The sequence below is a fragment of the Chlamydomonas reinhardtii genome, chromosome 16, assembly GCF_000002595.2.
Source record: "Chlamydomonas reinhardtii strain CC-503 cw92 mt+ chromosome 16, whole genome shotgun sequence".
Lineage (NCBI taxonomy): Eukaryota > Viridiplantae > Chlorophyta > Chlorophyceae > Chlamydomonadales > Chlamydomonadaceae > Chlamydomonas > Chlamydomonas reinhardtii.
In genome coordinates this window covers 637,728-663,652 of record NC_057019.1, presented here as the reverse complement: position 1 = coordinate 663,652, position 25,925 = coordinate 637,728, and the positions used below count along the sequence as shown (strand labels likewise).

The window sequence follows — 25,925 nt, the reverse complement described above, 5'->3', positions numbered from 1 at the left end:
CGACTCGTAGCGCGCCGGTGTCGGGCTTTGGGCCTCACCTCCCTGTGCACGCTCGCTACTGTGACAGTAGTAAAGCTAAACTACTAATTGTCATATAGCAAATGCGGTACTAGTCTGCGATGTTGCTTTGAAGATGGCTCCTTTATGTCAACACAAGGTCCGTCTTTAAGCGACTATGCACATCAACCGCGCGCGGGCGCGCTCGTTAATCGCTCGCTATACATTACAACATGCGCGCGCGCTCGCGCTGCACTGCGAACGAGTCGCCGCAAGCGCGAGCGCGCGCGCGCGACGCACGGCCAAGTCGCTCGCGCGCGCTCGTTACTCGTTACTTGTTGCGCGTGAACGCATGCGTGAGAGCATCAATTGTTTGTTTGTTGTCCTTTTTCTGCGACTCCGGAGTTTCGCTCCATTTTCGCGCGAGTTTTGGCGGAATTTCCCTCGAATTTCCCTCGAATTTCCCTCCAATTTCCGCCGAGTTCCCCTGCGCCCCGCCCGCGCGTGCACTCCAGCGACTCTCACGCACTCCAGCGAGTCCCACACACGCTGCAGCCCAACTGTCAACCGTGTGAAACCGTGTGCGCCCAGAGGCAGCTCATGGAAACCGTATCAACCCCATGCGTCTCTCTGAGCTTACACGCAGCCCACACACGCAGCTTCCCAGACGGCGTGCGCACGACTATTCACTCCCACTCACGCGACGCGCCAACCGCCAGCCTCCGCCGTGCTCCACCGTGCTCAGACGCAGCTTCCCACACGCGTGTGCGCTCAACTGCCCGCTCCCACTCGCGCGCCTGCCGACAACCGCCAACAACCCGTGTGCGTCACTACAGCCAGGCAGCTTCCGAGCCGGGCCGCCGTACAACTACCTGCTCACACTCGCGCAGCTGCCGACTGCCACGCTACCTCCTGTACGGCTGAGGGGGGTTGGGGTGCCGTACAGGAGTTAGTTGGGGGTTAGTCGGAGCTGTCCCAGGATGAAGGTTTATCTATTTTTTGCATGATCCAAGCGAAGAGGAAAGGAAGCAACATCCTGCACGTCATTAGAGAGAAAAGTGTGCGTGCCGTGAAGGCGTGTACGTGCCTCCCATTAAGCAAGGGGCCACCCCTCCTCCAACCTGCCCGTAGCATACGTACACTATTATACGGTAAGACCTACCGTTCACGGCCATTCTGCCTACACGTCACAATCAACACACCGGTTTACAGCGGCCAACTGATGGCACCTGCTGCAGCCGCCCACCACCAAGGCACCGGGCCACCGGCGCCGCGCGCTACGCGCGCCATCTGGGTTAGTGCTAGGAAGGTGCCTCCCCTGGTGCCAGGCATCATCAGGACTAATGCAACTCGCTCGCTCAACCACCCCAACCTCCCTTGCTCGCGTGTCCAGGGCGTGCTTGCCAAACGGACACGCCTGATCTTCACATACGCATGCATTACTAGTGGCCGCCGCCGCACATGCAGGGGTTGATGGTGAGCGGCTTGCTGCCGTCGTACTTGCTCTTGGCCACATCGCCACGGGTAACGAGGCGCGGGCCTACGGGGGGGCCGCCAGCCTTGGGCCGGATGTCCTGCGCGCGAGAGCGTGTGGCAAACATGCGTATGAGCTAGTGCAGTGCAGTGCAGCATGAATAAATTTGAAACCTCAAGCAACTGACCACAGCCGACAACCGATGGCCAGTGAATGCGCCGACGCCTCCCAAGCAGTCGCAGTTCTCACGCGCGCCCTCTGCCATGCTTGCGCCCGTGAGCTACGTCATCTTTCATGACACAGGCAGCACCACCGGCACTCACATACACCGGCGCGCATGCACACAAACACACAACCCTTTCCCTTCGTCTTTTTCCAACACATACACACACAGGCTCCTTGTGATTTTGAACACAGATTGCTTTGTTCCGGAACATACGCGCACCTGGTCGAAGATGGCGATGGGGATGGCGAGTGTGGCCACTGCGTTGGGCACGTCCACGATGCCGCTGATACGGCCCTCGCAGGGGCAGCACGACAGCAGCAGGTACACCTGGCGGGGAGGTGAGGAGGGGAGGGAAAGGGGGCTGTAGTTACCAGCCCAGCCCAAATCAAACCCAAGCAATGGGTGCAAGGCGCTGCCACGTGGAGCGCGCGTGCGGATGCGCGTTACACGTGGATTCATCACACACAGCACATGTCCTGGTGCCGGCGGCCCATCCATACCATCTATCCAGACATGCACGTGATCTACCTGCATATATATACACACACACACACGCGCACACACACACACACACACACACACACACACACACACACACACACACACACACACACACACGCGCGCGCGCGCGCGCGCGCGCGCGCGCGCGCGGCGCGCTTCTTACACACTGGCAGCCCCAGCCCACCTGTTGCTTGGTGTAACCGAACTTGGACAGGTAGTCGATGCAGTTGAGCACAGCGCGCTTGTAGGCCACAGTCGCGTCCAGGTAGTGCTGCTTGCCTGCGGGCGTGTGTGTGTGTGTGTGTGTGTGTGTGTGTGTGTGTGTGTGTGTTACAAAAAACCCAAAACGAAGCCGGGCCAAGCGTGTGTGTGTGTAGATGTGGGTTTGGGTGTAGATGTGTGGGTGAGGGCGTTTGTCGACGTGCGGGTGCGCGTGTGGAGCAGAAGTGGAGCAGGAGTGGAGAGGTGGGGTGACGAGAGGTGGATGAGCAGGCGTGCGTGGCAAGGTGGATGGTGATGGGCGAGCGGGGTGGTGGCAGGTGGCGAGGACCGATGTAGACGAGGCTGGTGAGGGGAGGGTGGACACGCAGCGAGGATGGCGCATGTGCATGCGGAGTCAAAGCCGCCCCATCCCCCTCTCTGCGCAGTTACCCAGTCTCGCGCAGCCACGGCCACGCCGCCTCAACTCATTACCCAGTCAGCCACAACTGCTCTCACACGACCAACCCGGCTCCTGCCCACCACCAACGCACCGAGCTGCTCCCACCACCCACCCGACACCCAACACCCATCTGCCCGTCACTCACCGGACTCGTCCACGCTGATGCCCTCGAACACCAGCCACTCGCTGTAGCGCGGCTCCAGGGGCCCGATCTCAAAGATGGGGTGCACGTGAAGCTTGGTGGGGCCCATGGGCGTGAGGTACTGCTCCATGCCGCCACGGATGATCTCGGTCCTGCATGCATTGCATTGCATTGCTCGGTCCTGCATGCACTGCATTGCAATGCATTGCTTGCATTTAATGCGCACATGCATTGGCATTTGGCAGGTGCACGTGCACGTGCAAGTGCAGCCACGGTTGTCCAACGAGTAACGGTTGATGCACGAGATTAAGCAGGAAACTAGAAGCCCCGCCGCACGCATCATATGAATGGATGGCACGCACTTACTTGATCTCGAGGAACCCGCTCATCTCGATGGCGCCGCAGAATGAGACCTCGCCATCTCCCTGGCTAAAGTGCATGTCACCTGCACGTGTACCGTATGCAAGCAGGTGCAAGTAGGTCCATGTTGGGCAAGTAAGTCGGGCACTAGAGCACGGTAAGCAAGTACGGGCGATGTACACTCTCAACATGGGCCATGGGCCATGGGCGCATCACACGTGCCCACCAAGCGTCATGGCAGGGCGCATGCATGCCGGCACGTACCCATGGACAGGTTGGCACCCTCCACGAAGACGGGGAAATACACCTGCACCCCGGGGGAAGCCAAACGCACATGGGCATGGCGGACAATGACATCAGGCGGCATTCGAGCTGGGTAACGCGACGGTGCGCCCTTGCACCGCATCTGCTACAACCGCTCCCTGCCTTTCAAGTCCCGATCCACTGCGGTATATCAGCAGCACAGATACCCCAAAGCCCCACCTTGCATCCGCGGCTGAGGTTCTTGATGTCGCAGTTGCCGCCGTTCTCGCGGCCGGGGATGGTGCGCGCCGCCTCACCCGCCACCTTGGACCACTGCGGGGAGTCGGCGGGGATGTCACCCAGCAGCGCGCCCTTGGGCTCCGGCAGCAGCGCTGGGGGTTGGGACGGGTTGGATTGGTGTGTGTGTGCGGGGGGCTCAGACGGTGCGCAGTGCATGCGGAAGGTATCAGTAGGTCGGGTTGACGGTGGGCGGATGTTTAACAAGGGGCCACCTAGCTAGCCACCGCACCAACACCAAGGCCGTGTACACGCCACACGCCCGACCGCCAGAGCGCCTGCCGCCTGCCGCCCCCAGCATCAGCAGCAATCTCACCCAGCGGCCGGGTGTGCAGCACGCCGCCCAGGGTGGTGCTGTTCTCGCCCGCCTCCACCAGAGCCTGCCGTGTGTGCGCATGTGTGCATCGGTCATAGTTGAGCAGCAGCGAAAATGTGCGTGTGTGGCTGTGTATGAGTGCAGGAGACATAAATCACAAGTGTGTGTGCGTGTGCGTGTGTGTACACGAGACACAAAGGTCGGTAGTGCCACGAAACACAGTCACAGCGGTTACCCCACAGCCCTGACACCCGGCAGCTCACCCCCTCGCGCTCGTTCCAGATCTTCAGCAGCTCGTGACTGGGCGCGGTGCCTGTGAGCGCGCGCGCACAAGGCGAGAGGGCAAGTGTTTGCCAGGAGCCCCAGGGAAGAGCAAAAAGAGACACGCAGGGGCAGCGTGCGTCTGTGTCAAAGCAAAACCGTGTTCGCATTGAGGAACAGGCACTACACGTTTGGGCACAGGCCCCACGGCCCCGCACCCAGTGCACCAGGCCCACTCACCGATGAGGCCGGGGTGGATGAGGCCCGCGAAGCGCACGCCGGGGATGTGGCGCGAGGAGGCGTAGATGCCGTCGAAATACCAGATGGCTGTGCGACAGAGCAAAGCAGACCGAAAGTGCAACACCTCACGCCACAACGCAGGAGGTCTCACGGCTTGGACTGCCCACCCCGCACATGACGCCCTCACAATCTCCTGAAGGGTCACTGGCCGCTGCTTGGCACTTCCTCTTCCCAGCAAATCAGGGTGCCTGGCGCCCCCGCCCATCCACAACGTGTGCCAGTGTGTCACCTCCACCCACTCACAGCGATGCCCAGCGCTCACCCTTGGTTGCCTCGGGGAAGTGGTCGGTCAGGAAACCGCCGCCGTTGTCGCGGTCAAACGTGCCTGCAGCAGCCAGCAGCGTGCACAGTACAAACCATTCGTGTGGGTCAGGCTACAACCAAGCACACCAGTCACCAGTGCATACGCCCGCCCACTCTACTCAATAACGTTCCCGCTCGCTCCGTCTACAGCATCCCCATCCCTCGTTGTCTTAAGTTACACATGCCTCCTCATGAGTGCACCCCACCCATCAACCTCTTAACCCCCAAATAAATCTTGACTTCCCCAACACACACGCACACGCACACGCGCACGCACCCGTGTATCCCCACTCGTCTCCGGGCAGGGGGCCCAGGTTGCACAGCTCCACTACCAGCAGGTCGCCGGGGCGGGCGGGCTCGCCCTAGAGATGGGGTGGTGGGGTTGGTGGGGTGGGAGGAGGAGTGGGCGTGCGGCAGCAGGCGTGGCGGGGGATGAGACATACAACAGGAGGAGGCGCGGGAGCGCGGGGCGATGCGGATGTGTATGGGATGGTGCCGTGTCAAGCACTCAAGCCAGCAGTCAGTCATCAGGACATGAACAAAACAGTGCTTGCCCGGGGTGCGCCAGGCAGCATACCGCGTCGGCCCACACCATATGCGGCAAGCGCACGCAAGCCCGACGGCCGCCAGCAGGACTGTATGGCCACGTGTCAGTGCGTGGGTCAATCACCTTCTCGTCGGTGATGCGGATGGGTCCGGACAGGTAGTGGCAGCAGCTCAGGTCCACGTGCCTGCGCAGTTGAACACCGCACACGCACACACATGAACACGCACGCACACGCACACGCACACGCACACGCAGAGGGATGCTGACGTTCCTTGGCGCCTGTGTCAATCGGTCGAGGAAGCCTCCACACACACACACACACACACCACACCGCAACACAACCCTGATCCCCGGCTCTTTAACACACATACACACACACATACACACACACACACACCCTCTGGCCAACCCACTCATGAAACCGCCACGATCCCATGGCATGTTTGTCCCAATGACCTCACTTGATGTCGTCCGCGCTATCGTCATCCTTGATCTGGCCGCCGGTCCAGTCGATGGTCTCCACGCGGAACAGATCACCGGTCTTGACCTCGGCCACCTGCGTGTGTGTGCGTGAGTTGATGGCGACAGGTCGGGACCGGTGAGCAGTAGTCGTTAGGCATCAGGCATGAGGCCAGCTGCTCTTAGCGGCATGTGACGCCTGAACTGTGTGATTGTGTGAAGCAAGGGCGGCTGGGCGGGCATGGAACCCATGCAAAACACGTGGGCACTGCCGTGTGGCGCTCTGGGCCTACCGGGGGAATGTCGGGGTGCCAGCGGTTGTGAGGCTTCTTTTCCTGCTCCCAAGGAGCCTTCTTGGGGTCCATCTGCCATAGGATCATTGCCAAGGAGAATAGCAGAGGGTAAAAAATGGCGCAAGGCCAGGCGAAGGCGAGTGCAAGAGCAGCAAATCGCCGACCATGTGTGATGCAGGGCCGGGTAATAGTCCTGCCTCAGATGACACACCAGCGCACAGCGCGGCAACAGCAACCAACCACGCGCTCCCACCTTGACGACGGGGATGGGCGTGCGAGGCGGCATGGTGCCGAGCTTGCAGTATGGGCGCCTGCGCTGGGGCAGTTGACAAGATGTTTTAAACTGGATGGCGTTACGTCCATCGGCGATGCGTCAACACCAGTGCGCTTCGGCAGCACGCTCAGATCCAATACAGCAAGTGATAACTTACGGGTTTTAGGAAGGTGAGGTTGAGTATAGCGTGAGCCCGAGCGAGCGAGGAGCGCCGCGAGCAGGTTGGGGCTAACCAGAGGCACGCGCACGTGGACGCGGTTAGCTCGCTTTTAAAGTGCAGAAGTAACCTGATGTAGAATGTCTATGCGTTATCACAAGTGCAACTACCGCCATCTAATGCGCCCTTTGCAATTGCAGGTGCGCTGCACTTTTGCATGCCATTCTCCAAACGTTCAGCGCCGCCTAGATTAGTGCGCAGTACATATTCGTTATGTATGCGTGCAACATATCAGCTGATTCATGGGCTGTGGGGACCACCTGTTGAAGGCAGAACCCTAGCCTGCGAATACCAGCGGTCGCGCTCTTCGCCGGGCGCGCGTGTTAGTTAATGTTCTGGTCATAGGCATGGATGATAATGTACCTTGTGTCCAGCTACGAAAGGTCTCCAATTACGGCTTTGTGTCATGCAGGACTTATTCCCTGCAACTGCCGCGGGCGGTTGGCACGCGAGCGAGGGCGCGCAGCCGCGCACACGACTCTAATTTCTGATAATTCTGAGCCGTGATCGGTGCTCCCCGCGACCCCCGCAACTAGAGACAAGCCCAGGTGCACGCGCTAGCATGGCGCATGTTCATTTTGGTAACGGGGGGCACAAGGGCAACTGCGAACGGCCACAAACCCTAGTTTGTGCCCGCCCCGTATGTCCCCTCCCGCAGTCCCGCGTTATGGCAACTGCATGCTCATTTGATAGGTGTAAGCGTCAAGCGGCCAAGCGCACAGGAGTATCAGTGTGCGGCCAACTGATGTGCAACTTACAGGGCAGCTCACGTCCGCGCCGCTTGCCAATGAAGCACTGTGCACACACGCAGGGCGGTGCCATTCATGCCGCCCTCGTGACCGGTACAAACGCAACACGTCGAACAAAAGCAGGTGCAATAAGGCAAACGGGCAAAGCTGCTTACTCACTCTTCGCTTATTCTTATTTCCGTGGAGATGTATTGATTCCATGGTGACAATTCGTGTGAGATTACCGTCGACGGCGTCCTGCATTCGCATTCACTAGCAAACACTTCGCTACCGTACCAAATGCATCTCAACAACGGCGAGCACACACACGCCAAACACACCACTCAGCTTAGCTCAGTACACTGTTGTTATCTTTTGAGCTCACGCGCTTGCATCGCTATCCAGTGTACCGGTAGTCGACAAATACACACACAGAAACTGATCGTCGCATACGGCTGCTGCAATCTTCCAACCTGCCTGCATCGTTGCCCGCAATAAACTCACACCTCTCACATCGGTACTGATGGCGATGCTTCAGCTCGGGCCCCTTGCTGGTCCAACATTCGAGGTGCGCCGACTCCATGCAGGTCGCCTCTCCACGCCACGTACCCTCGGGCAAAAAGCATCCAAGCAAAGCTTGTAGCAAAATCGCCATCGCATGCTCCCGGGGCGGGCGCCCCGTCTGGCGGGGCGTCACCGCATACCTCAACCACTCATATTTGCCTGTCCACTCCCTCGCATGCAAAACAAAATATTTGGGCAGCTCGGCGCATTGCGTATCTGCCAGAGCCTGCCCTTCCCAAAGATGCCGCGGGTTGTGCTGCTGCTGCCCGCTCATAAAAGCAGCCCACACACGCACAGTCCCCGCGCTTTTCCGGGAACCCAAAACCACGCGGCAGCACCAAGCCGCGGCTGTGCCTCAAAGCACACGCTCATGCCCCACCAACTCAGCTGATTTGAGGTCGTTGACGACTGTCAGGAAGTGGCGGTGGACGGCTGTGCTTTAGTAGTAGTTGGCGACCTTGCGGCGGTGGACGGCGGTGCGGGCGCCGGTGTTGGTCACGCTGCCGTTGATCACCTGTGAGGAGCACGGTGCGGTGCGGCGCTGAGAAGCGGGGTGGGGTGTAGCAGGCAGCCTGACATGCAGCCATGCCCCGCCTGACCCTCTTATAAGTGGCTAATGTGCAGGGAACTGATGTCCCCACCCCATCCCGCAACCCCATCCCCCGGACTGTCCCCAGCGCACGAAGCGCAGTCAAACCGGCAAGGTGTCAACGCAGGTACGCCGGGCACGCAGTCCGGCGACGCCCACGCCGACGCCCCATACCCAAAGCATGCCGCATGCACACACACACACACACACACACACACACACACACACACACACACACACACACACACACACACACACACACACACACACACGCATCGCGCCCCCGCCCCACCTCGCAGTAGGTGACCCAGTGGTCGGGCGTCTCCAGGCGCGACGCCACGCGGCACTCCATGTAGGCGATGGCATCCGACAGCACCGGGCAGTTGGTGGTGGGCGCGGGGCTCCAGTCCACGCCCTCGAAGCGGTCCGCGCCGGGCGCGAAGCGCTGCGGGCGGAAGAGGGGGGTTGCAAGGATTGGTACAGAGAAGTGTAGCGAAGTAGACAGCAGGGGGTTGCAAGGATGTTTGGAAAAGCGGTACAGGATGCACTGAAGACTGCAGGGGGGGGGGGGTTACATTCATGACTAGTTAAGGAAGTGGTAGACGGTAGACCATCTTTGGGGGGGTAGCCATCCATGGGATGGTGTGTATCAAATATGAAGTGAAGTGCCGACGTCGGGGGGGAGAAGGGGGGTTGCAAGGATGTCTGGAGGGAAGGAGAGGGGCAAGGTGGTGGCAAGAGGTGTGGGCTGTACGGTCAGGAGGCGGAGCAGAGGCGGGGTTGTGGATGTCGCAGGGCCTCAACCACCCAGTCAGATCCGCACACCAGGGCGTGTCAGCCCTTGTCCCTGGTATGCCTCTGCAACTACGGTATCTCGTGTCAGTGTCCAGTGCACCTCCTATTGCCACACACGTACCCCCACATGCCTTCTCTGCCCCACACCCCGGATTTCCCAGCTTGAAACCTGTTCCCAATCCTACCCTTGCAACCCCACGCTCCCCACGCTCCCCCCCACACGCGCGCGCCCTCACCTGCAGGAAGTGCTTCATGACTGGGGCGTAGTTGTCCTCACCCAGGCAGTTGAGCACGAACGAGTCGCCCACCTGCAGCGGAGGGAGATGAGGGGAGGAGGAGGTGAGGGGAGGAAATGAGGAGGAAATGAGGAGGAGACGAGGGTAAGATGAGGGGCAGGAGATGTGGGGGGGATGAGGAGGACGAGATGAGGAGATGGGGGGTACGTGAAGGCGTAGGGGCGGGGTTAGCCGTTTATGCAGAGGACGGGGGGGTGGGTTACATGCATTAAGTTCACGAAGTGAAGTGGGGGGGGGGGGAGCGGCAGGAGGGGCGGAGAGGAGGAAGCAGCAGGAGCCGTTGTCAGGACGAGGATGCGGCAACAGGAAGTGGGGAATGCATGCCCGAGCCCAACAAGGTAGTCCCATCATCACCAGAAAGCGGGAGCAGGGGCGCGAGCATGCGTGAACAGGGACCGGGAGAGGACGTGGCGTCCCCCCACATGCCACACAACAACAACACACGCACACGCACACACACACATACACACACGCGCACACGCACACAGCACGCACCTGCATCAAGGACTCGATGGCGCGGTCCTTGGCCACCGCAATGGTCAGACCCAGCGGCTCGAAGGAGGCCTGCGCGCGCGTGTGTATGTGTGTGTGTGTGAGGGGGGATTACACTCATTTGTATTTAAAAAGTGAAGGCGTAGCCGTTGCGGCAGTGAACACGCTGCAGCCAGGTACATAAGCAGCTATGTGCCCGCGACCGGGACCGGGCTATTGGTAGTTAAGCGCCCCGCCCACTTCTCCTCACACCCGCCCAGGCGTCTCCATCCCTCGTTCCCATGCCCATCCCGCGATCCCCCTTTGACTTCGTAATGGTAATGGGACTCGTTCGTTAGGCTCGGGCATAGACGACCTTAGCTAATCAAGAAAGTAGGCCCCCACATGCACCACACACACACACAGAAACACACACAGAAACGCACACACACACACACACACACACACACACATACACACACACACACGCCCACCTGCGACACCCAGCTGGCGATCATGGCGGAGCGGGCGTTGTTGTGCTGCGCCGTGACCACGTACAGCCCGCTGCTGAGGCGGGCCAGCGCCTTGGCCACCTCGCCCGACATGGCGGCCTTCTTGCGCGCAATGGACTCCTTGGCCGTCAGCGCCTGGGCCAGGTCCGTGCCTTTTATTGGGGGGAGGAGGGCGGGAGGGCGGGAGGGCGGGAGGGAGGGGGTTACATTCATGATGAGTTAAGAAGTGAAGGCGCAGCCAGGAGCAGTTGCATACAAAGGGTGACGAGACATCCCGACCCTTTCCCTGGCCCATTCTCCGCATGGACGGCTAATACCCCCTGACTCTCCGTCATCCCCTCCCAGCCGCCAGCCCCTCCCCTCTCCCCCAGCCCCCCGTGCTTCGCCAGCTCGCAGTTTCATTTACCTCAGCTTGGGCTGGCACTTCCACCCCCCCCCCCGTTCCCCTCTCCCCTCCTCCTCCATCCCCCGGCCCGCCCTCACCCTCCTCCTCGAACAGCTGGTAGGTGGCCTGCGCGGGCAGGTCCTTGAGCCGCAGCGGCGGCGCCAGCAGCTCCGCGCCCACATCCTGCAGCTGAGCCGCCAGCACGTCCACCGGCTCGTCGCGCCCGCCGTAGCTCTCCGCGATCACCACCTGCGTGTGCGTGCGTGTAGGGTGTGAAGTAGGGAAGGTGTGAGAACGGTGTGTGTAGGTGTGTAGGGTGTGCAGGTGTGTTAAGGGGTGTGTGTGTGTATGTGCAAAGGGCGCAAGTGTGGCTTGTGTACCAGGAAAGCAAAACAAGAAGAGGTCGACACGGTGCATTTGTTTATGTGTATGTGCACGTTCAGTTGGGTAGCAGGTTGCGTAAAGGCACGATCGGGCTGCTTTAATAAAGCAAACCCAGCCCTGTCCGCCAGCCCTGTCCGCCAGCCCTACCCGCAAGCCCTGCCCGACCACGCGCACGCACGCACGCGGCGCACCTTGGTCTTGGCCTTGATGGCGGATGACACGGCCGCCAGCGAGGTGCGCGCGTCGGCGTTGTCGCGCGGCGGGCTCATCAGCACAATGCCGCTGCTGCGACCCACGGCCGCCACAATCTCCTGCGCAGGGGTTGGAGGTGGGTGGGTGGAGGTGGGTGGGTGGGTACAGGGCGGGTGCCGGGCGGGTTCGGCAGATGCGACATGGTGGGTGGATGCATCGGTAGGTGTGGGGGCGCGTGCGTTCATGCGCTTGCTTCCACACATGGGACCTGCCCACCCATGCATCCACCTCCGCGCGGGCTACATCCCACCCCGAACCCCTGCCTCCCCGTTTGGATTACACTAACCAAACGCCGTCAGTAAGAACAAGGCTCAAGGGCGTGCAAAACCAAGGTTAAGACCAAACCCCCTCCGCGCTCTGTGGGCTGGTTCGGGATCTTGCTTTGGGATTTGGACTACCCTCACACCCACATGTGCCCAGCCCATACACACACACGCCCACACACACACGCCCACGCACGCACCCATACACACACGCACACGCCCACACACACACACACACACGGCCACGATCACGCACCTGGGGGTCGGCGCTCAGCAGGTCCAACATCTCGGTGGCCACACCCGCCTGCGTGCGTGTGTGGGTGTGTGTGTGTACGGTATGGGTGCGTGGGCGAATGAGGGTGTGAAGAGGGCATTCCGGCTTGAGGTTGTGAGGGACAGGCCAGGCACATGTGTGCTTGTGTGTGTGTGTGTGTGTGTGTGTGTGTGTGTGTGTGTGTGTGTGCGCGCGCACGCGACGTCATGGCAAGAAGCCGCTCCAGTCTCCAGGCGCGAGGGGCCGCGAGGGGTTAGGCAGTGCGAGGTCGGCCAGGCACCTCCGCCCACCTCCTGACCAGGTATATCGGGTGCACCTGCCGGCCACCCCGCCCGAAACCCCACATGCGCCTCCGCCCGCACCGCCCCAGCCCACCCAAGACCGCCACCCCCTCTCCCCTCCCCCTCCCCCTCCCCCTCCCCCTCCCCCGTCCCCCCCCTCCCCCTTCCTTAACTAATCATGAATGTAACCCCCTCCCCTCCCGCCTCCCCTCCCCCTCCCCCCACGCGCCTTGGTGATGCCCTTGGCCAGCGTCTGGCTGAGGCGGTCGCTGAAGCCGTAGTCGGAGGCGTACAGCACCGCCACGGAGGTGGCGCCCTTGGTCAGCGCGGCGGACCAGCGGCCGTAGTCGCCAACCAGCTCCGACACGTTGTAGCTGTCAGTGGAGGGAGGTGGGAGATGGGAGGTTGAGGAGGGAGGGTTGGGTTACGTTGGGTAGGGTTATGAGCGGTGAACTAGCTGATTGCCTGGACAGGGGAGGGGTGGGGTGTCATTGTTTACACAGGGAGGGCGGTGACCAAAGCGCAGGAGGCTACTTCCCTCCCGTGTCCCGTCCTCCCTTCCCTCCCTCCCCGCCCTGCCACCCTCCCACCCGCCTCACCGCAGGATGGGTCCGTGTCCGTTGGCGATCATGGTGTAGGGCAGGTCCTTCACCTTGCGCAGCGCCGTGGTCACCGACTTGGCGTTGGGCTTCATGAGGCAGTCGTAGTAGAAGCTGCGGGGCGTGTATGGAGGAGGGGGGGGGCCGGCTGTTCGAGAGCAGGATCGGAAGAAAGAGCGCAGCACGTGTGTGTGTGTGTGTGTTAAAGAGCACAAGGAAAACATTGCGCGTGTGTGTGTGTGTGCACAGGGGCCCAAACCAAACCAAAGGATGATGATGCCGTGTGTGGCGGTACCGTAGCAGCAGCTGCCCCTCCCGTGCCCGCCTGCCTCCCTCCCCCGCCCCCATAAGTATCATCGCTTGCAATTAACGCCTCTGCCTGTGCTCCGCTAGTGTAGCCTAGTTCGGTTTAGTATGGACTGGCACTTACAACGCCCCCTCCGTTGTAAGCATAGGCCACGCTCTCCTCCTCGCTCTATAACATCGGGTTCGGTTTACTTTGGGCAGGCACTTACACCTCGGCCCCCCTCCCCCCTCTCACCGGTAGTGCGGCATGAGCACCTTGACGTCGGCGTCAAAGGGCTGCTCGCTGCAGTAGTGCATGCCTGCAGAGTGCAGCAGCGGCGATTCGGTGAGGAGGGGTGGTGGTGGTGGTGGTGGTGGTGGTGGTGGTGGTGGTGGTGGTGGTGGTAGGGGTCACAGGTGGGGCGGGGTAGTTGCGGGTGCAGCAGGAGCCGACGGTCGGTGGGGGGAAGGTAGGAGGTGAGGCGGCGGCGGCGGTAAGGCGAGGCGGGCGGGGCTCTTGGACGGCTACTATCCCCCTAGCCCCCTCCCTCCCCCTCCCCTCCTTCCCAGCGCCCTCCCTCTCTCTCCCCTCCCTCTCCCTCCCCTCCTTCCCACCCCCTTTCCACCACCACCACCCCTCCTCACCGAATGCGTCGCAGGTGAACATGACGCCGGTGGCGTGGTCGAAGCTGAACATGGTGTCGGGCCAGTGCAGGTTGGGCGCCATCACAAACTCCACCACGTGGCCGCCGCCCAGGTCCACCTTGTCGCCGCCCTTGACGGCCTGGCTCTTGAAGGGGCTGGGGGGGAGGCAGGGAGGCGAGGGAAGCGGGGGAGACGGGAGGCGAGGGAAGCGGGGGAGGGAGGCGGGGTTACATTCATGATCATTTTTGAAGTGAAGGCGTAGCCAGGTACAGTTGTATAGCAGGTGGGGGAGGGGACGGGTTGGAGGCGGGGAGATGGGGAGGTGGAGAGGTGTGGAAAGCAGCAGGCACACAAGGGACAAACAAGGTAGACCCGCCGGCCCCTGTCCATAATCAAATCCACTGCCATCACTCTCCCCCAGGTCTGGTCACGTCCGTTCGGATCTGGTTTGGTCTGGTCTGGTCTGGCTCACCGGTGGGTCAGGTTCTGCAGGAAGCTGATGCACACCTGCGCGCCGGAGGAGGAACGGGCCGCAGCGGTTAGGGAGGGACGAGGACGCTTAACAGGCTGTCTTGCTGCTGCATGGGCGGTACCGACGTGCAAACAACACGTAACACAATAACAAGCCGCCTCCCCCCTCCCTCCCTTCCTCTTTTCTCCTCCCTCCCAGCTGTACCTTGCTGCCGCACACGGTGGCCTCCGGGTACAGGTCCAGCACTGCGGGGATGAGTCCGGAGTGGTCCGGCTCCGTGTGCGATACGAACACGTAGTCCAGGCTGCGGCCCGCGGCCTGGAGCTCCTTCTGCAGCGCCTGCGATGGACGCGAGCGGACGGGAGGCGGTTGTTGGGCTGGCGCGAGCGTGGTGAGTAGGCAGAGGGGTCTAGCCAACCTCAGGCCCACATGAAACGAGAGGGAAGGGACGACAAACCTAACACTAAACTGTTCATCAAAAACACACACACATGCACACACACACACACACACGCACGCGCGCACGCACGCACACACACACACACAAACACGCGCGCACGCCCGCCCCCACCTCCAAGAACAGGTTGTGGAATTTCTCGTGGGAGGCGTCCACCAGGGCCGTCTTGTCAGCGCCGTAGATGAGGTAGGCGTTGTAGGTGGTGCCGTTCTCCAGGCTGTGCGTCCGCACACACACAGTTTGCAAGAAAGAATTAGCCGATGCCTCAAGCACGTCAACTCTGACCGCGAGTAAGCATTGGCCCACACAGCCAACCCGGTCCTGCGCCCCCCTCCCCCTCCTGCGCTGCGCTGCGGCCCTCCTCGGCGCCCTGCATGTCCCCGTCGCCAGCTGGCTATGCCTGGACGTCCCCCCCTCCGCTTCCATCTTTGATACATACCGTTTGCATGAATGGCTACCTCCCCCGCTCTAGTTTCTTCTTGGCAAAGGCGAGCGCCCTCCTCCCCCCTCACCCGAACTCAATGTCGAAGCGGTCGCGGTCCCAGTCCAGGGAGCGGATGGTGATGGTGTCCTCGGCAACAGGCAGCACCTGTGGAAGTGGAGGTGGAGGTGGTGGGGGTGGAGGTGGGGGTGAAGGTGGAGATGGAGGAGATGGAGGAGGTGGAGGTGAGGTGATGGAGGTGGTGGAGGTGGAGGTGGTGGAGGTGGTGGGGGTGGAGGTGGGGGTGAAGGTGGACATGGAGGAGATGGAGGAGATGGAGGAGGCGGAGGAGGTGGAGGTGAGGTGATGGAGGTGGTGGAGGTGGAGGTGGTGGAGGTGGAATTGCAGGAGGTTGGGAGGGTCAGCACAGAGCCCAGGGGCCCAGCCCGCGGCCCCAGCCCCAGCCCCAGCCCGCAGTGCAGCACAGCGCACGCTTGGATTTGACCCTGTTAGCCCCCATGGCCCACGGCACCCAGCACGGCACCATCTCCGACCTAGCCCCGCCGCACCTGAGTCTGGATGCGCTTGCTCTCACTCCACATGACCACATCGCTCATGCGGTACGGCATGTCGTCGCCGGTGGTGGTGGTGGTCGGCGCTACCTGCGGCGCCAGGACGGAGGGGTTTGGCCATGTGGTGCGGAGTGGAGGGGGGCAGCAGCAGTCGAGGCGCAGGCGGTACAGAGGCAGTGGGGGCTGTTGCGCCGGCCGGCCTCCTCGTTGGCACGCCGCTTGTGGCTGCTGCATGCTCGGCAACATGCCGGATACATCCGCCCCCCGTCTGCCAAAGGGCGGGCACACGCCCGGCCGACATTGGCGCCCCGCTGTCGCCCCCTGCCTCGAACACGATGTGGCCCTGGTCGCCCCAACTCGTCAACTCCGCGCTGCTGCTAATGCGGGCATTGCACCGGACGCAACGCCGCACACCCTGCCCACCCGACCCAGCCGGCCTGATGTGGCGCGGCTCAGACCGGCACGACGCGACTCATCCGCACGCCCCCGCCCCACAGCGACGGCGGAGCCGCCGCCGCCGCCGCAGCCCCCCTGCCGCTGCAGCCGTTACTCCCTGTGCTACTGCCTGCCCCATGAGGCCAGAGGCCAGAGGCCCGCTCTGCCCTTGCTCCAGCGCACGCAGTGCCCCAATCCGACGGTAGAGATACAACTGCCATTAACTCACCGGCGCAGCCACGGCGCGGACATGCACAGCGGCGCTCCGGCTCGCGCGGGCGGGGGCGCGAGCGGCCTGCGGACAGAGGGGAAGCGACTGGGCATGAGCGAGAGGCACGTCCAGGCGCGCTGGCGTGCAGGGCAACGAGGGACGTGTGCGGTGAAGAGGGAAGGCGTAATGATGGCCACAGCCTCGCGGCGCGGGCCGGGGTTGGCGGGGTTGCAACCCGGGTGGGCTACGTGCAACTCCTGACGTGGCGCCTGTTGACCACTCGAGTCCGCGACCCTCCCCACGCAGCTTCACGCGCACCACTGCGCTTGCGGTTGCAGGCCCGCCTGAGAACCTGGCTCTGGCAGAGTTGCATGTCTTTGTTTCTCTCCAACCCTTGGAATCGCGGGCCTTGCACGAGCTCAGGCTCGACGAGGCCCGAGGTCTACCACATTCCGAACGCCGTGGTGTGCTGAGCAAACCGCGTGCTCTATGCCCATGGGAAAGCGACTAGATAGCTCTGGCTCCCGCGGCCACCCGTCACGCCCGGCCTCAGCGACACAAGCGCAAGCATGGCTCACCCGCTTGCTCGCCGCTGCATTGCGCGCTGTCTGGCGACCCGCCTGACGGTTTAGCAGCTGCATCCTTCTCACAAAGCGTGCAGGTATAGGGCTAGTTACAGGTGCAGCAAGCAGAAGACTACAGCTGAAGCGAGACGAGTTGCGTAACACAGCGTCAAGTATTATACCTAGTGCAGTGTTAGCAGGGCAGTGCGAAGGCCTTTCTGAGCGACACGGGAGCGACCAATTCCAGTGCAATTCGGGCCTGTCGCATGCCTCGTTTCAACACGGACTCGCCACTTTCTTGCATAGACGGCTTAGCTATAGCAGTGCAGTAGCAGCGAGCAGACGCTTGACTCTCTCAGACTTTCAGTCCCGAAATTTAGTCGCGACACAAAATGGCCAGGGCGCAGATTGAGCGCTGGGCTGCTGAGCACCCCACTGCCCCCCGCGTGGGCCGCATTTTTGAGGTTCCGCTGGGCTATGTTGTCCCCCGTGTCGCTGCCGGCATCGCTGCCGCTGGGTGCCTCTGGTACATGAACAACACCTTCCTCCAGACTTACCGCCCGGAATCTCTGTCTAAGGAGTTTCTGGAGGAGCAGGCAAAGATTGGCGAGGTCGCGGTGAGTTGATGGTGCTTTCCGGGACCGTGGAGCGGAGCAGACAAGCTGACTAGCGCTTGACCGCTGTGCTGAGGCCATATGTTCCTGAGGAAAGGCACCATGCTATGTGTTGGCTTTGCCGGGGCAAAGCCGCGGAGCCAGGATGGAGGGGCAGTCCCTGGGGCGAATTCGCAGGCCAAACGGAGCTGCGCATGGTTTTATGTGAACATAATATATTGGAGTCCTCAGCGAGGCTAGGGGCAAAGTAGCCGTCCGGTACAAGGGGAACAGCAATTTGATTGCCGCGCGCACCGACGCCGCGCATACAAAGCGTGGGCGTGGCGTGGCAAGTGGCATTTGCTCAGTGCGGGTATTATCGCTCTCAGGCCGCAGCGGCGCCCTTGAACCCTCGTCGGCCGTGCCCCTGCCCTTCCCTCCCGCGCAGCAACGTATGAACGCCCCGCCGGTCTACCTGAACCCCTTCACGAACCGCATCCCCGGTAGCATCCTGGGCCCTGAGGACGCAAAGCCCGAGTAAACTGGAGCGCTCTCATTCGCTTGGCGAGCCGGGAGAGGCGGGGCGCGGCTGGCGGCCCAACTCGGAATCGTGATGCCGTGCGCAACGCGCCCTAGTGGCAAGCAGCTTGGCTGGCCTGCTGGCATCAGGCGCTCGTCGGGGGAAACTTGGCTTAACTGACCTTTTGTGCTGTGCATGTATGCTGGTGGTAACCTGAACTGGTTTGAGTGTGGGTGACGGCGTGTGGGGGAAGGGATGTGACCGCAGATGCAGTGTTCATTCGTGGGTAGCCAGCGGCCCCCGAGGTAGTTGTTTTTACAGGCTGGGCGGGCGCAGCAGTTGCGGCCAGCTGAGAGGCCTCGTGGCAATCCAGTTCATCAGGTTAGGCAGAGACAAAACTATTATGGATCTTGACTTCCATACTGTAAAGTACACGTTGGCAAATGCACTCGCGCGTGGCAAACGCACCTCCTGGGGCTGCTGTCGAGGGCTACCAGTGGCTGTGGCTCAAGTGGCTGTGGCTCAGGCTGGTTAGGGCTGTCAAGGGGGCACTTTAACTGGCAGCCCGTCACTGCTGGGCCGTGGTGCAAGCAACGTCTTGCCGTGCCCTGCTGGTTGCTGGCTTGCTGCAGGCCAGGGCTGGGTCCTAGGGCGGTCCCGTCAGCAAGCGGTTACAGGGTCCGCACTCCATAGGCCCAGCTCGCCGTGCTACTCACATGAACACATTCATCATTAGGTCATCACATGGCTCATTAAGGCCTAAGGCAACCGACAGGTAATGAGGTAATACCCTGCGCCTGCTTCGCTGCCGGACAAGTAAGGGGCCGCTGTTTTGGGGGCTGAGCCCCAAAGTCTGCAGACGTGCAACCAACGACACCCGCCGGCCTACCCTTCTGCTCTCCCCAGCCTCCAACCAGACCCTCCAGACCCGTGCAATGCAGCACATCGCAACCCGAGCGTGGGGCCGTGGCACGCCGTGCCGCACGGCCTTGAGGTCTGCGCTGCAGCAGGGTTGCCAACGTACAGTCGTACACTTGGACACAAACAGGCAGCGCAATGCCATCTCCACAGCTACTTTGCTACAGGGCTCTGCACAGCCCTCGCCCGCTGCTTACTGCACATTCTCGGTTGTAACCACGACACAGCATCTCAGCGTCCAGGCCGAGGCAGCCTCACGCACCTCGCCCACAAGCCGTACACCTCCCTCAGAAACCCAACACCTCGCACCTCCCCGGACACAGCTCACGCCACCACCTCAGCAGCGGGGGCGGCAGCAGCGCCATCCGCCGCCGCTGCTCCCTCCACCACTCCTCCCTCCACCGCAGACGCTGCCGTCGCGGCCGCGGCCGCTGCCTCCGCCGCCGCCAGCTCCTCCGCCTCACGCTTCTTTGCTGCGGCCCGCTCCGCCCGCAGCGCCTCCCAGTTCTTGTGCGCGGCAATGACCTCCTGCTGGGCCTGTGCAGCGGGCAGGCGGGGAGGGCAGGGCAGGTGAAGCAGGCAGGGCAGTCGGAGAAGGGGAGGGGTCTGTGGGTGGTGCGGCGGATAGGAACACAGTAAACACGCAAACACACGTATTCCTGGCAGATGCCCTGTCTGCCATACACGGACATCTGCATGTCCCTGCGTCTCCTCTGCCCTTGCGCCCTTCCCGCCAGTCCCTTTCCTTCCCGCCCCACGCCCCAGCCCGCATACCTGCGGGTCCCAGTAGAAGCGCGGCAGGCAGGTCTCGAAGCGCTCCCAGTCGGGGTGGCTCAGCAGCTCGTTCAGCGCGGGGTCCAGAGACTGCGGTGTACGTGCGTGTGTGTGTGGAGGCAGGCGGGATGGGGTATGCGTTATGGGGCAGGAGCATGGGATGAAGATTGGCTGGATCCGAGTTCCAGCATTGCCTTGGGTACACCGGCCCAGGCCACCGGACTGCACCTGCCGACTCCCCTCCCGGCGCCTCTGACCTCCCACCCCACCCAACCCCCCGTGTCTTGCATGGAGGGCTAGCCCCTGAACCACCCATTATCCCGGCGCCTCCCACCTCCGCGCGGAATGCCGCCAGGTTGTCCTGCCCGCCCTGCCGCAGCATCAGCCGCTCGCCGGACCAGCGAGCCACACGTGCCTCGTCGGCGCCCGCCTGCCGCGTGCAGGGTGTACGGGATCACACACAGGCATGAGAGGGGGGCGGCTAGGGCGTGAGAGGGGCGCACGGGATGTGGCCTCATGGTGGGTGGCTGGGGCTGTCACCCCTGCCCCCGCCTTGCGCACTGCCTGACTGTGCTCGCCGCTGCCAATGATGCACGACACAGCCGCCATTCGCAAATCGCCTGCACATTGACGGCTTGACCTCTCTCCCTCCCTTCCTAGCCCAGGCGGACATGTTTGCTTGGCGTCCTGTTATCACTTGGTCCTATGAACCCCTTTCTCCCACACTATCTCCCAACCTCCCGCGCGCTCCCCGCCACCCCCCTGCCACCCTCCCACCCTCCCACCCAATCCCCCAATCGCAGCCCCACCTTGCGGAACTGGGGGAAGGTGCAGTCCGCCAGGATGAGCGTGTGCGGCGGCGCGCGCGGCACCGTCACGCGCGAGTGTGCGCACAGCGAGGCCGCCAGCAGCTCCAGCGGCAGCATGCCGCGAGCCACCGACAACGCACCGCCGATCATGTGCCGGATCTGGTTTGGAAGTTGAGCGGTTGGGAGTTGGAAGTTGGTAATAGTTGGGTAAGAGAGGGTCCAACTCGTAAAGGGCGCAGTGCGACACGCCTCGGGTGCCATGCATGGGTACCAGCGGGGTGCTGGCCCCTCCACATCGTCACACACCAAACCACGCCACACACACGCAGCACACATACAGCACATGCATAAATGTCCTGCGCACTCCATGCCCATGTGCCCTATGCGCTGTGCTGCTCTCATGGAGCCACACACGTACTACGCACACGCACCTGGTGCAGCATGAAGCTCATTCCGCGGACACGCAGCCGCACGCAGGGGATGCCGCCTGCGGGCCGGGTACGGCGTGATGGTGATGGTGCAAGCAAACAGCACATGTGAATACCCAGGCCCTCGGAACACAAACACACAGCCGGCTCGCACACAAACACGCAGCCGGGCCTATTTCGATCGCCACCAGCAGCCCCCACGCATCAAACCCACGACACCGCAGCACTGCTTTACGTCCCCAGGCCTCCTAACCCCCGCGCACCCATGCACCCGCGCACCCACGCCCCCACGCCCTCATGCCCACGCCCTCATGCCCCGCGCACCCACGCCCTCACGCCCCATGCCCTCATGCCCCACGCCCTCATGCCCCACGCCCTCATGCCCCCGCCCTCACGCCCTCATTCCCACGCCCTCATGCCCACGCTATCCACCCGCCCTCACCCAGCACCAGCGGCGCGGGCTCCTCTGCCGTGAAGGAGGTGATGGAGCGGAAGTGGCGCACCGTGACGCGGTCGCGCCGGTCCGCGCTCCTCTCGTACAGCCAGTGACACGACTGCGTCCAGGCGCGGGGCGGGCCGCCGGGCTGCGAGGGGGACAATGCAGGGACGGAAGGAGGGCGGCGTGTGGGACATGTGCGCGTGCGTGTGTATGCTTGTGGGAGGTGTGGGGTGGGATGAAGGGAGCGCATTGTCACGGGTGAGGGTGGCACGGGTATGGACACACGGGCAGGGGAAAAAGATCACAAGCATCCGTGGCCCGCGTGTGCCCGCCCGCTCGCCCGCACCTCCTCCGCCTCGTACTCCTCCAGCGCGCCGTCCACCTCCTCCCCCTCGTCCTCCTGCGGGGTGGCGGGTGGGGGTTGTAAATACCAGCCCAAACTAAACCAAAACCAACGAAAACGAGCGGAGCACAGGCAGGGGGGTGTCGGAAGCAACGTGGTGTGTCGCGGCGAGTGTGGAGCAGGAACACGGTAGCCTGGACGCACGGCTGATTTTCGGTAGCATAAAGCAACAGGAAGCGGTCTAGAACCAAGGCTGCGCGTGAGCGTGTGTATGTGTGTGTACGCGCGTATAATCCTCGAGCCGCGGCTGCCCCCCCCCCCCACACACACACACACCTCGAGTGGGTCGTCCTGCGCCCGCGCCTCCTTGGCCTCTTTCCGCCGCTGCCGCACCGACTTCTTGGCGCCCTCCCCCTCGGCGTCCTCCTGCAGGGACCACGAGGCGTACCGCAGCCGTGAACACCACGTGTGCGGAGGCAGCACCGGCGGCCATCAGCTCGGGGTTGTTGTGGGCGAGCCCTCCAACTGCCTGCCATTAACCCAGCAATTGCCAGCAAACCCCGTCAACAAGTAACACCCCCCCCCCCAAACCAACGATACGGTACCACCTTGCCGCACCCACCTCAGAATCATCCACGTCCTCTCCCGCCGCCGCGCCGGCAGCGGCAGCAGCAGCAGCAGCTTCCGCCGCGGCCTCCAGCTCATCAACTTCGTCAGCCGCCGGCGCCGTAGACACGCCCGCCCCTGCCCCCGCTGCCTCCGCCGCCCCCGCCGCAGCTGCCTCGCGCGCGGCCTTCCGCGCTTCTGCAAATCAGGAACACCAGCGCAACGGCTTCACGCTCACAGCTGCACACGTCCGTGAGGCAGTGCCCGAACGCGACATGACTTGTCATCCAGCTTGAGACCTTCAAAAAACATGTCACGAATTGCTAAAAGACGTCTGGAGAATGTCTCTTTCACCCCTGCGCCCCACCACCAACGCACCCCGGTCCTTGGCTGTGTCTGTGTAGGTCTTCCGCCGCGCCGTGTAGTTCTGTGAAAGCGAGTAATTGGAGGGGCTGGATAAGAGCAATTATTGAAGTCGGCATCCAACGCATTTTCAAGCCTACAGTAAACGTTGGAGCGCTGTGATCATCGCTCCAGACGGACGCCCGCAGCCACACCGCGCGCACCTGGAAGGGGTGTGTGCCCACGTAGCACTGCAGCGCCTGCCGCAGCCGCTCCAGCGCCGCCGACACCTCCGCGGGATCCAAATCCCGTTGTGCTGCTGCTACTGCTGCTGCCGTGCTGTTGTTGCTACTGCCACCCGCTGGCGGTGGCACCAGCAGGTAGGCTGGCAGCAGGTACTCGTAGGTTCGGTCGAAGCAGAACCTGTTGCCGGAAGTGCACGCGGTGAAATACCGTTGTAATGTTGCATCAGGCTGGTCAAGCGTGCAGTGCGCATACCCCGCAAGGCCCCCACACTGGCACACTCCTGCCCTCCTCTTGCCCCCCCACTGCCCTCCGCACCCTCCACCCTCCACAGCCAGCCTGCAAGCATTCACCTGCGGGCGTTGAACTTCTTGTTGACTCGCTGCGCGCTGAACACGCGCACCGCGGGCGGCAGCCGCCCGTTGAGCGCGGCGGCAATCTCCAGTCCCTCCGGGTCCGTGTCGAACCTGATGCATTTGGTGAGAGAATGGGAAGATGGTTACATGTGTGAGGCAGCATGATTCGTGCGGTGGAGGAGGCGGCCGGCGCACGAGGCCCCGAGGCCTATAAGTTGAGGCTTCCGCATAGCTTCCAAGGCGCTCCGGGGCGCAGAGACAGCAGTACGGTATGAGTGGCGATCAGGCCTGGCAGCAGCGACCCGCTCCCTCCCTCGCACCCTGCCTATCCATCACCCCCACCACCACCGCACACAGGCACCCCACCCCACCACCACCACCGCACCGCCACCGCCCCACACAGGCCTTCTCTGCACCCGCGCCCTCACCGCTCGTCCGATCCCAGCAGCACACGCAGCCCAACCACGGTGGACACGCTGTGCACGCCCTTGTCCGTGCGGCTGTTGCGCGTCCACTTGATCTGCAGGCGACAGAGTGTTTTGGGTGGGCGGGGCCTTGAGGGCGGGTTGGGAAACAGGGCAACGCATGCGCGGGCGTGTGGACCTGACCCGGCACGCGTGCATGTCTGGGGGCTTGCCGGCTAGGCGTGCAGTGCCTGGGCACGCGTGACCGCATCAGCGTGCACCGGACTGGCTGGCTGGCTGGCTGGCTGGCTGTTTCCGCCTGCCTGGCTGCCTGGTGTGCGTCGCCGGGTCAACACGCCCGCACAACTGCTGCACTAGCTTTTCCTGGTACGTACCATGTAACACACACATACGCACAAACACACACACACACAGTCACGCCCGCACACAGTGTCACGCCCGCACCTTCTTGAGGTCTCCGAAGTTGCTCTCCGCGATCAGCCCGGCGCCGTACACCGCCCGCTCCAGTACGGCCTCCACCGTGCTGTCGGAGGCCGACTCGCGGTTCACCTGCAGGCCTGAGGCGTGGGGGAAGGGGGGGAGGCAGAGGGGGGGGAGGGTTGATGACCAGCCCAAACTAAACCGAACCTACTACAAAAGAGCGAGGGGGGTTTGTGAATACCAGCCCAAAATAGGGGGTAGCCGCTTATGTGGAGAATGGATTGGGGGTAATTGACCGAGTCCAATGGGGAGATAGGTACTTGGCCGAGCCCAAATAAGTAGGTCCAATTTGTCGAGGAATCGTCGCCCAACCCAGGAATGCAATGCAAGGCGAGCCGAAGACGAGGGGGGAGAGGCGGATGGGAGGAGGCAGGCAGGCCAGAGAGGGGTTGCAAGGATGTTTGGAAAAGCGGTACAGGATGCACTGAAGACTGCAGACGAAGTCGTTACGCAATGGAGGAGGGATGCAACATGTACGGATAAGCCGGGTGAGGACGGGTGGAGGGAGGAAGCAAGGATACTGTGGTGTGCGGGCGAGCGTGTGTTTGCGTACTGAAAGACGCGGTGTAGATGGGTGTGGGTCGCTGGAAATGTCCTCTCTGTAAGCCAGCGGTTGTCCGCCAGGCGGCGGGCCGCAGCCACCCCAACCCTACAGCGCCGCGGCCATCTGGGTCGGTAGAAGCTGCGGCCATTGCTTCCGTCTGGGCTGCGGCACGGGCCATTCGTTCTGTCCTGCCTTGGCGGCTGAGCTGCCCCCAGGCCTTCACGCCCGTTGCACCCTGTCCGCCAAGATGCCTTGCTACCCGCATCCTGCATTCGCCGCTCCACGAATTCGGTCTCACCATTGAATGCCGTGCCCACGTATCCCACGTGCATGGCGATGCTCCGCTTTATCATGCCGGGCGGGCGCTTGGTCCGCAGCGGCCCCCCAGTGGCAGCATACTCATCCTCTGCCGCGGCCTTTGCCGCGGCCGCGGCCTCGTCCGCCCGCACGTTCCGCTTTGGCCCAGTATCATTGCTAGCGCGCGTGGATTTGGCAGGCCCAGTGCTAGCGGTGACGTCTGGAAGCGAGGTAGGCGCAGCGGGCGTCCCCGGGGCGCGAGCGGCGTCGGCCGAGGGCATCGCTACACGCGCCGCAACGTCGGCCTGTCGCTGCACGAGCTCGCTGGCGGAGGCGGTGTATGTCAAAGGACGTCCAGCGACAAGCTTTGTTCGACCGCAATTACTGGTGAAGGCGCTTCGGTGAGCGGAATTGTCAATTGCGCTGTGGCGGCCCGCAGCGACTGGCAGCCGCATGCTCGCGAAAGGTATTCTTTTGTTTGTA

The 25,925-nt window shown here is 62.7% G+C and overlaps 4 protein-coding genes across 4 annotated transcripts; 1 reads left to right on the top strand and 3 right to left on the bottom strand.

Moving 5' to 3' along the window:
- Nucleotides 1-621: 621 nt before the first annotated feature.
- Nucleotides 622-7,454, bottom strand: CHLRE_16g691750v5 (uncharacterized protein). The gene is made up of 17 exons (XM_043071719.1): nt 6,812-7,454; nt 6,634-6,691; nt 6,381-6,452; nt 6,090-6,184; nt 5,752-5,812; nt 5,359-5,443; nt 5,041-5,103; nt 4,719-4,805; nt 4,481-4,530; nt 4,218-4,281; nt 3,845-3,996; nt 3,626-3,668; nt 3,368-3,446; nt 3,005-3,153; nt 2,383-2,477; nt 1,917-2,024; nt 622-1,571 (listed from the first exon to the last, which is right to left on the bottom strand). Exons 2-17 carry the CDS (start codon nt 6,664-6,666, stop codon nt 1,440-1,442), a joined length of 1,368 nt encoding a protein of 455 aa, XP_042915347.1. The 5' UTR covers nt 6,667-6,691; nt 6,812-7,454; the 3' UTR covers nt 622-1,439.
- Nucleotides 7,455-7,613: 159 nt separating this feature from the next.
- CHLRE_16g691800v5 (uncharacterized protein) lies at nt 7,614-17,499 on the bottom strand. Its single transcript, XM_043071724.1, has 19 exons — nt 17,341-17,499; nt 16,781-16,846; nt 16,114-16,206; nt 15,636-15,712; nt 15,238-15,340; nt 14,871-15,005; nt 14,667-14,701; nt 14,195-14,349; nt 13,806-13,869; nt 13,265-13,378; nt 12,895-13,039; nt 12,367-12,414; nt 11,787-11,906; nt 11,310-11,460; nt 10,809-10,978; nt 10,339-10,407; nt 9,784-9,855; nt 9,045-9,197; nt 7,614-8,677 (listed from the first exon to the last, which is right to left on the bottom strand). Exons 1-19 carry the CDS (start codon nt 17,401-17,403, stop codon nt 8,603-8,605), a joined length of 1,908 nt encoding a protein of 635 aa, XP_042915346.1. The 5' UTR covers nt 17,404-17,499; the 3' UTR covers nt 7,614-8,602.
- A 105-nt stretch (nt 17,500-17,604) lies between these two features.
- Nucleotides 17,605-18,878, top strand: CHLRE_16g691850v5 (uncharacterized protein). Its single transcript, XM_001699242.2, has 2 exons — nt 17,605-17,942; nt 18,367-18,878. The coding sequence occupies exons 1-2, from the start codon at nt 17,718-17,720 to the stop codon at nt 18,457-18,459; spliced, it is 318 nt and encodes a 105-aa protein (XP_001699294.1). The 5' UTR covers nt 17,605-17,717; the 3' UTR covers nt 18,460-18,878.
- A 219-nt stretch (nt 18,879-19,097) lies between these two features.
- On the bottom strand, nt 19,098-25,914 carry CHLRE_16g691900v5 (uncharacterized protein). The gene is made up of 15 exons (XM_043071727.1): nt 25,444-25,914; nt 24,566-24,678; nt 24,125-24,216; nt 23,694-23,807; nt 23,322-23,520; nt 23,134-23,182; nt 22,772-22,953; nt 22,486-22,575; nt 22,153-22,206; nt 21,810-21,951; nt 21,371-21,426; nt 20,940-21,098; nt 20,465-20,560; nt 20,131-20,220; nt 19,098-19,893 (listed from the first exon to the last, which is right to left on the bottom strand). The coding sequence occupies exons 1-15, from the start codon at nt 25,721-25,723 to the stop codon at nt 19,681-19,683; spliced, it is 1,929 nt and encodes a 642-aa protein (XP_042915345.1). The 5' UTR covers nt 25,724-25,914; the 3' UTR covers nt 19,098-19,680.
- Between the last annotated feature and the right edge of the window lie 11 nt (nt 25,915-25,925).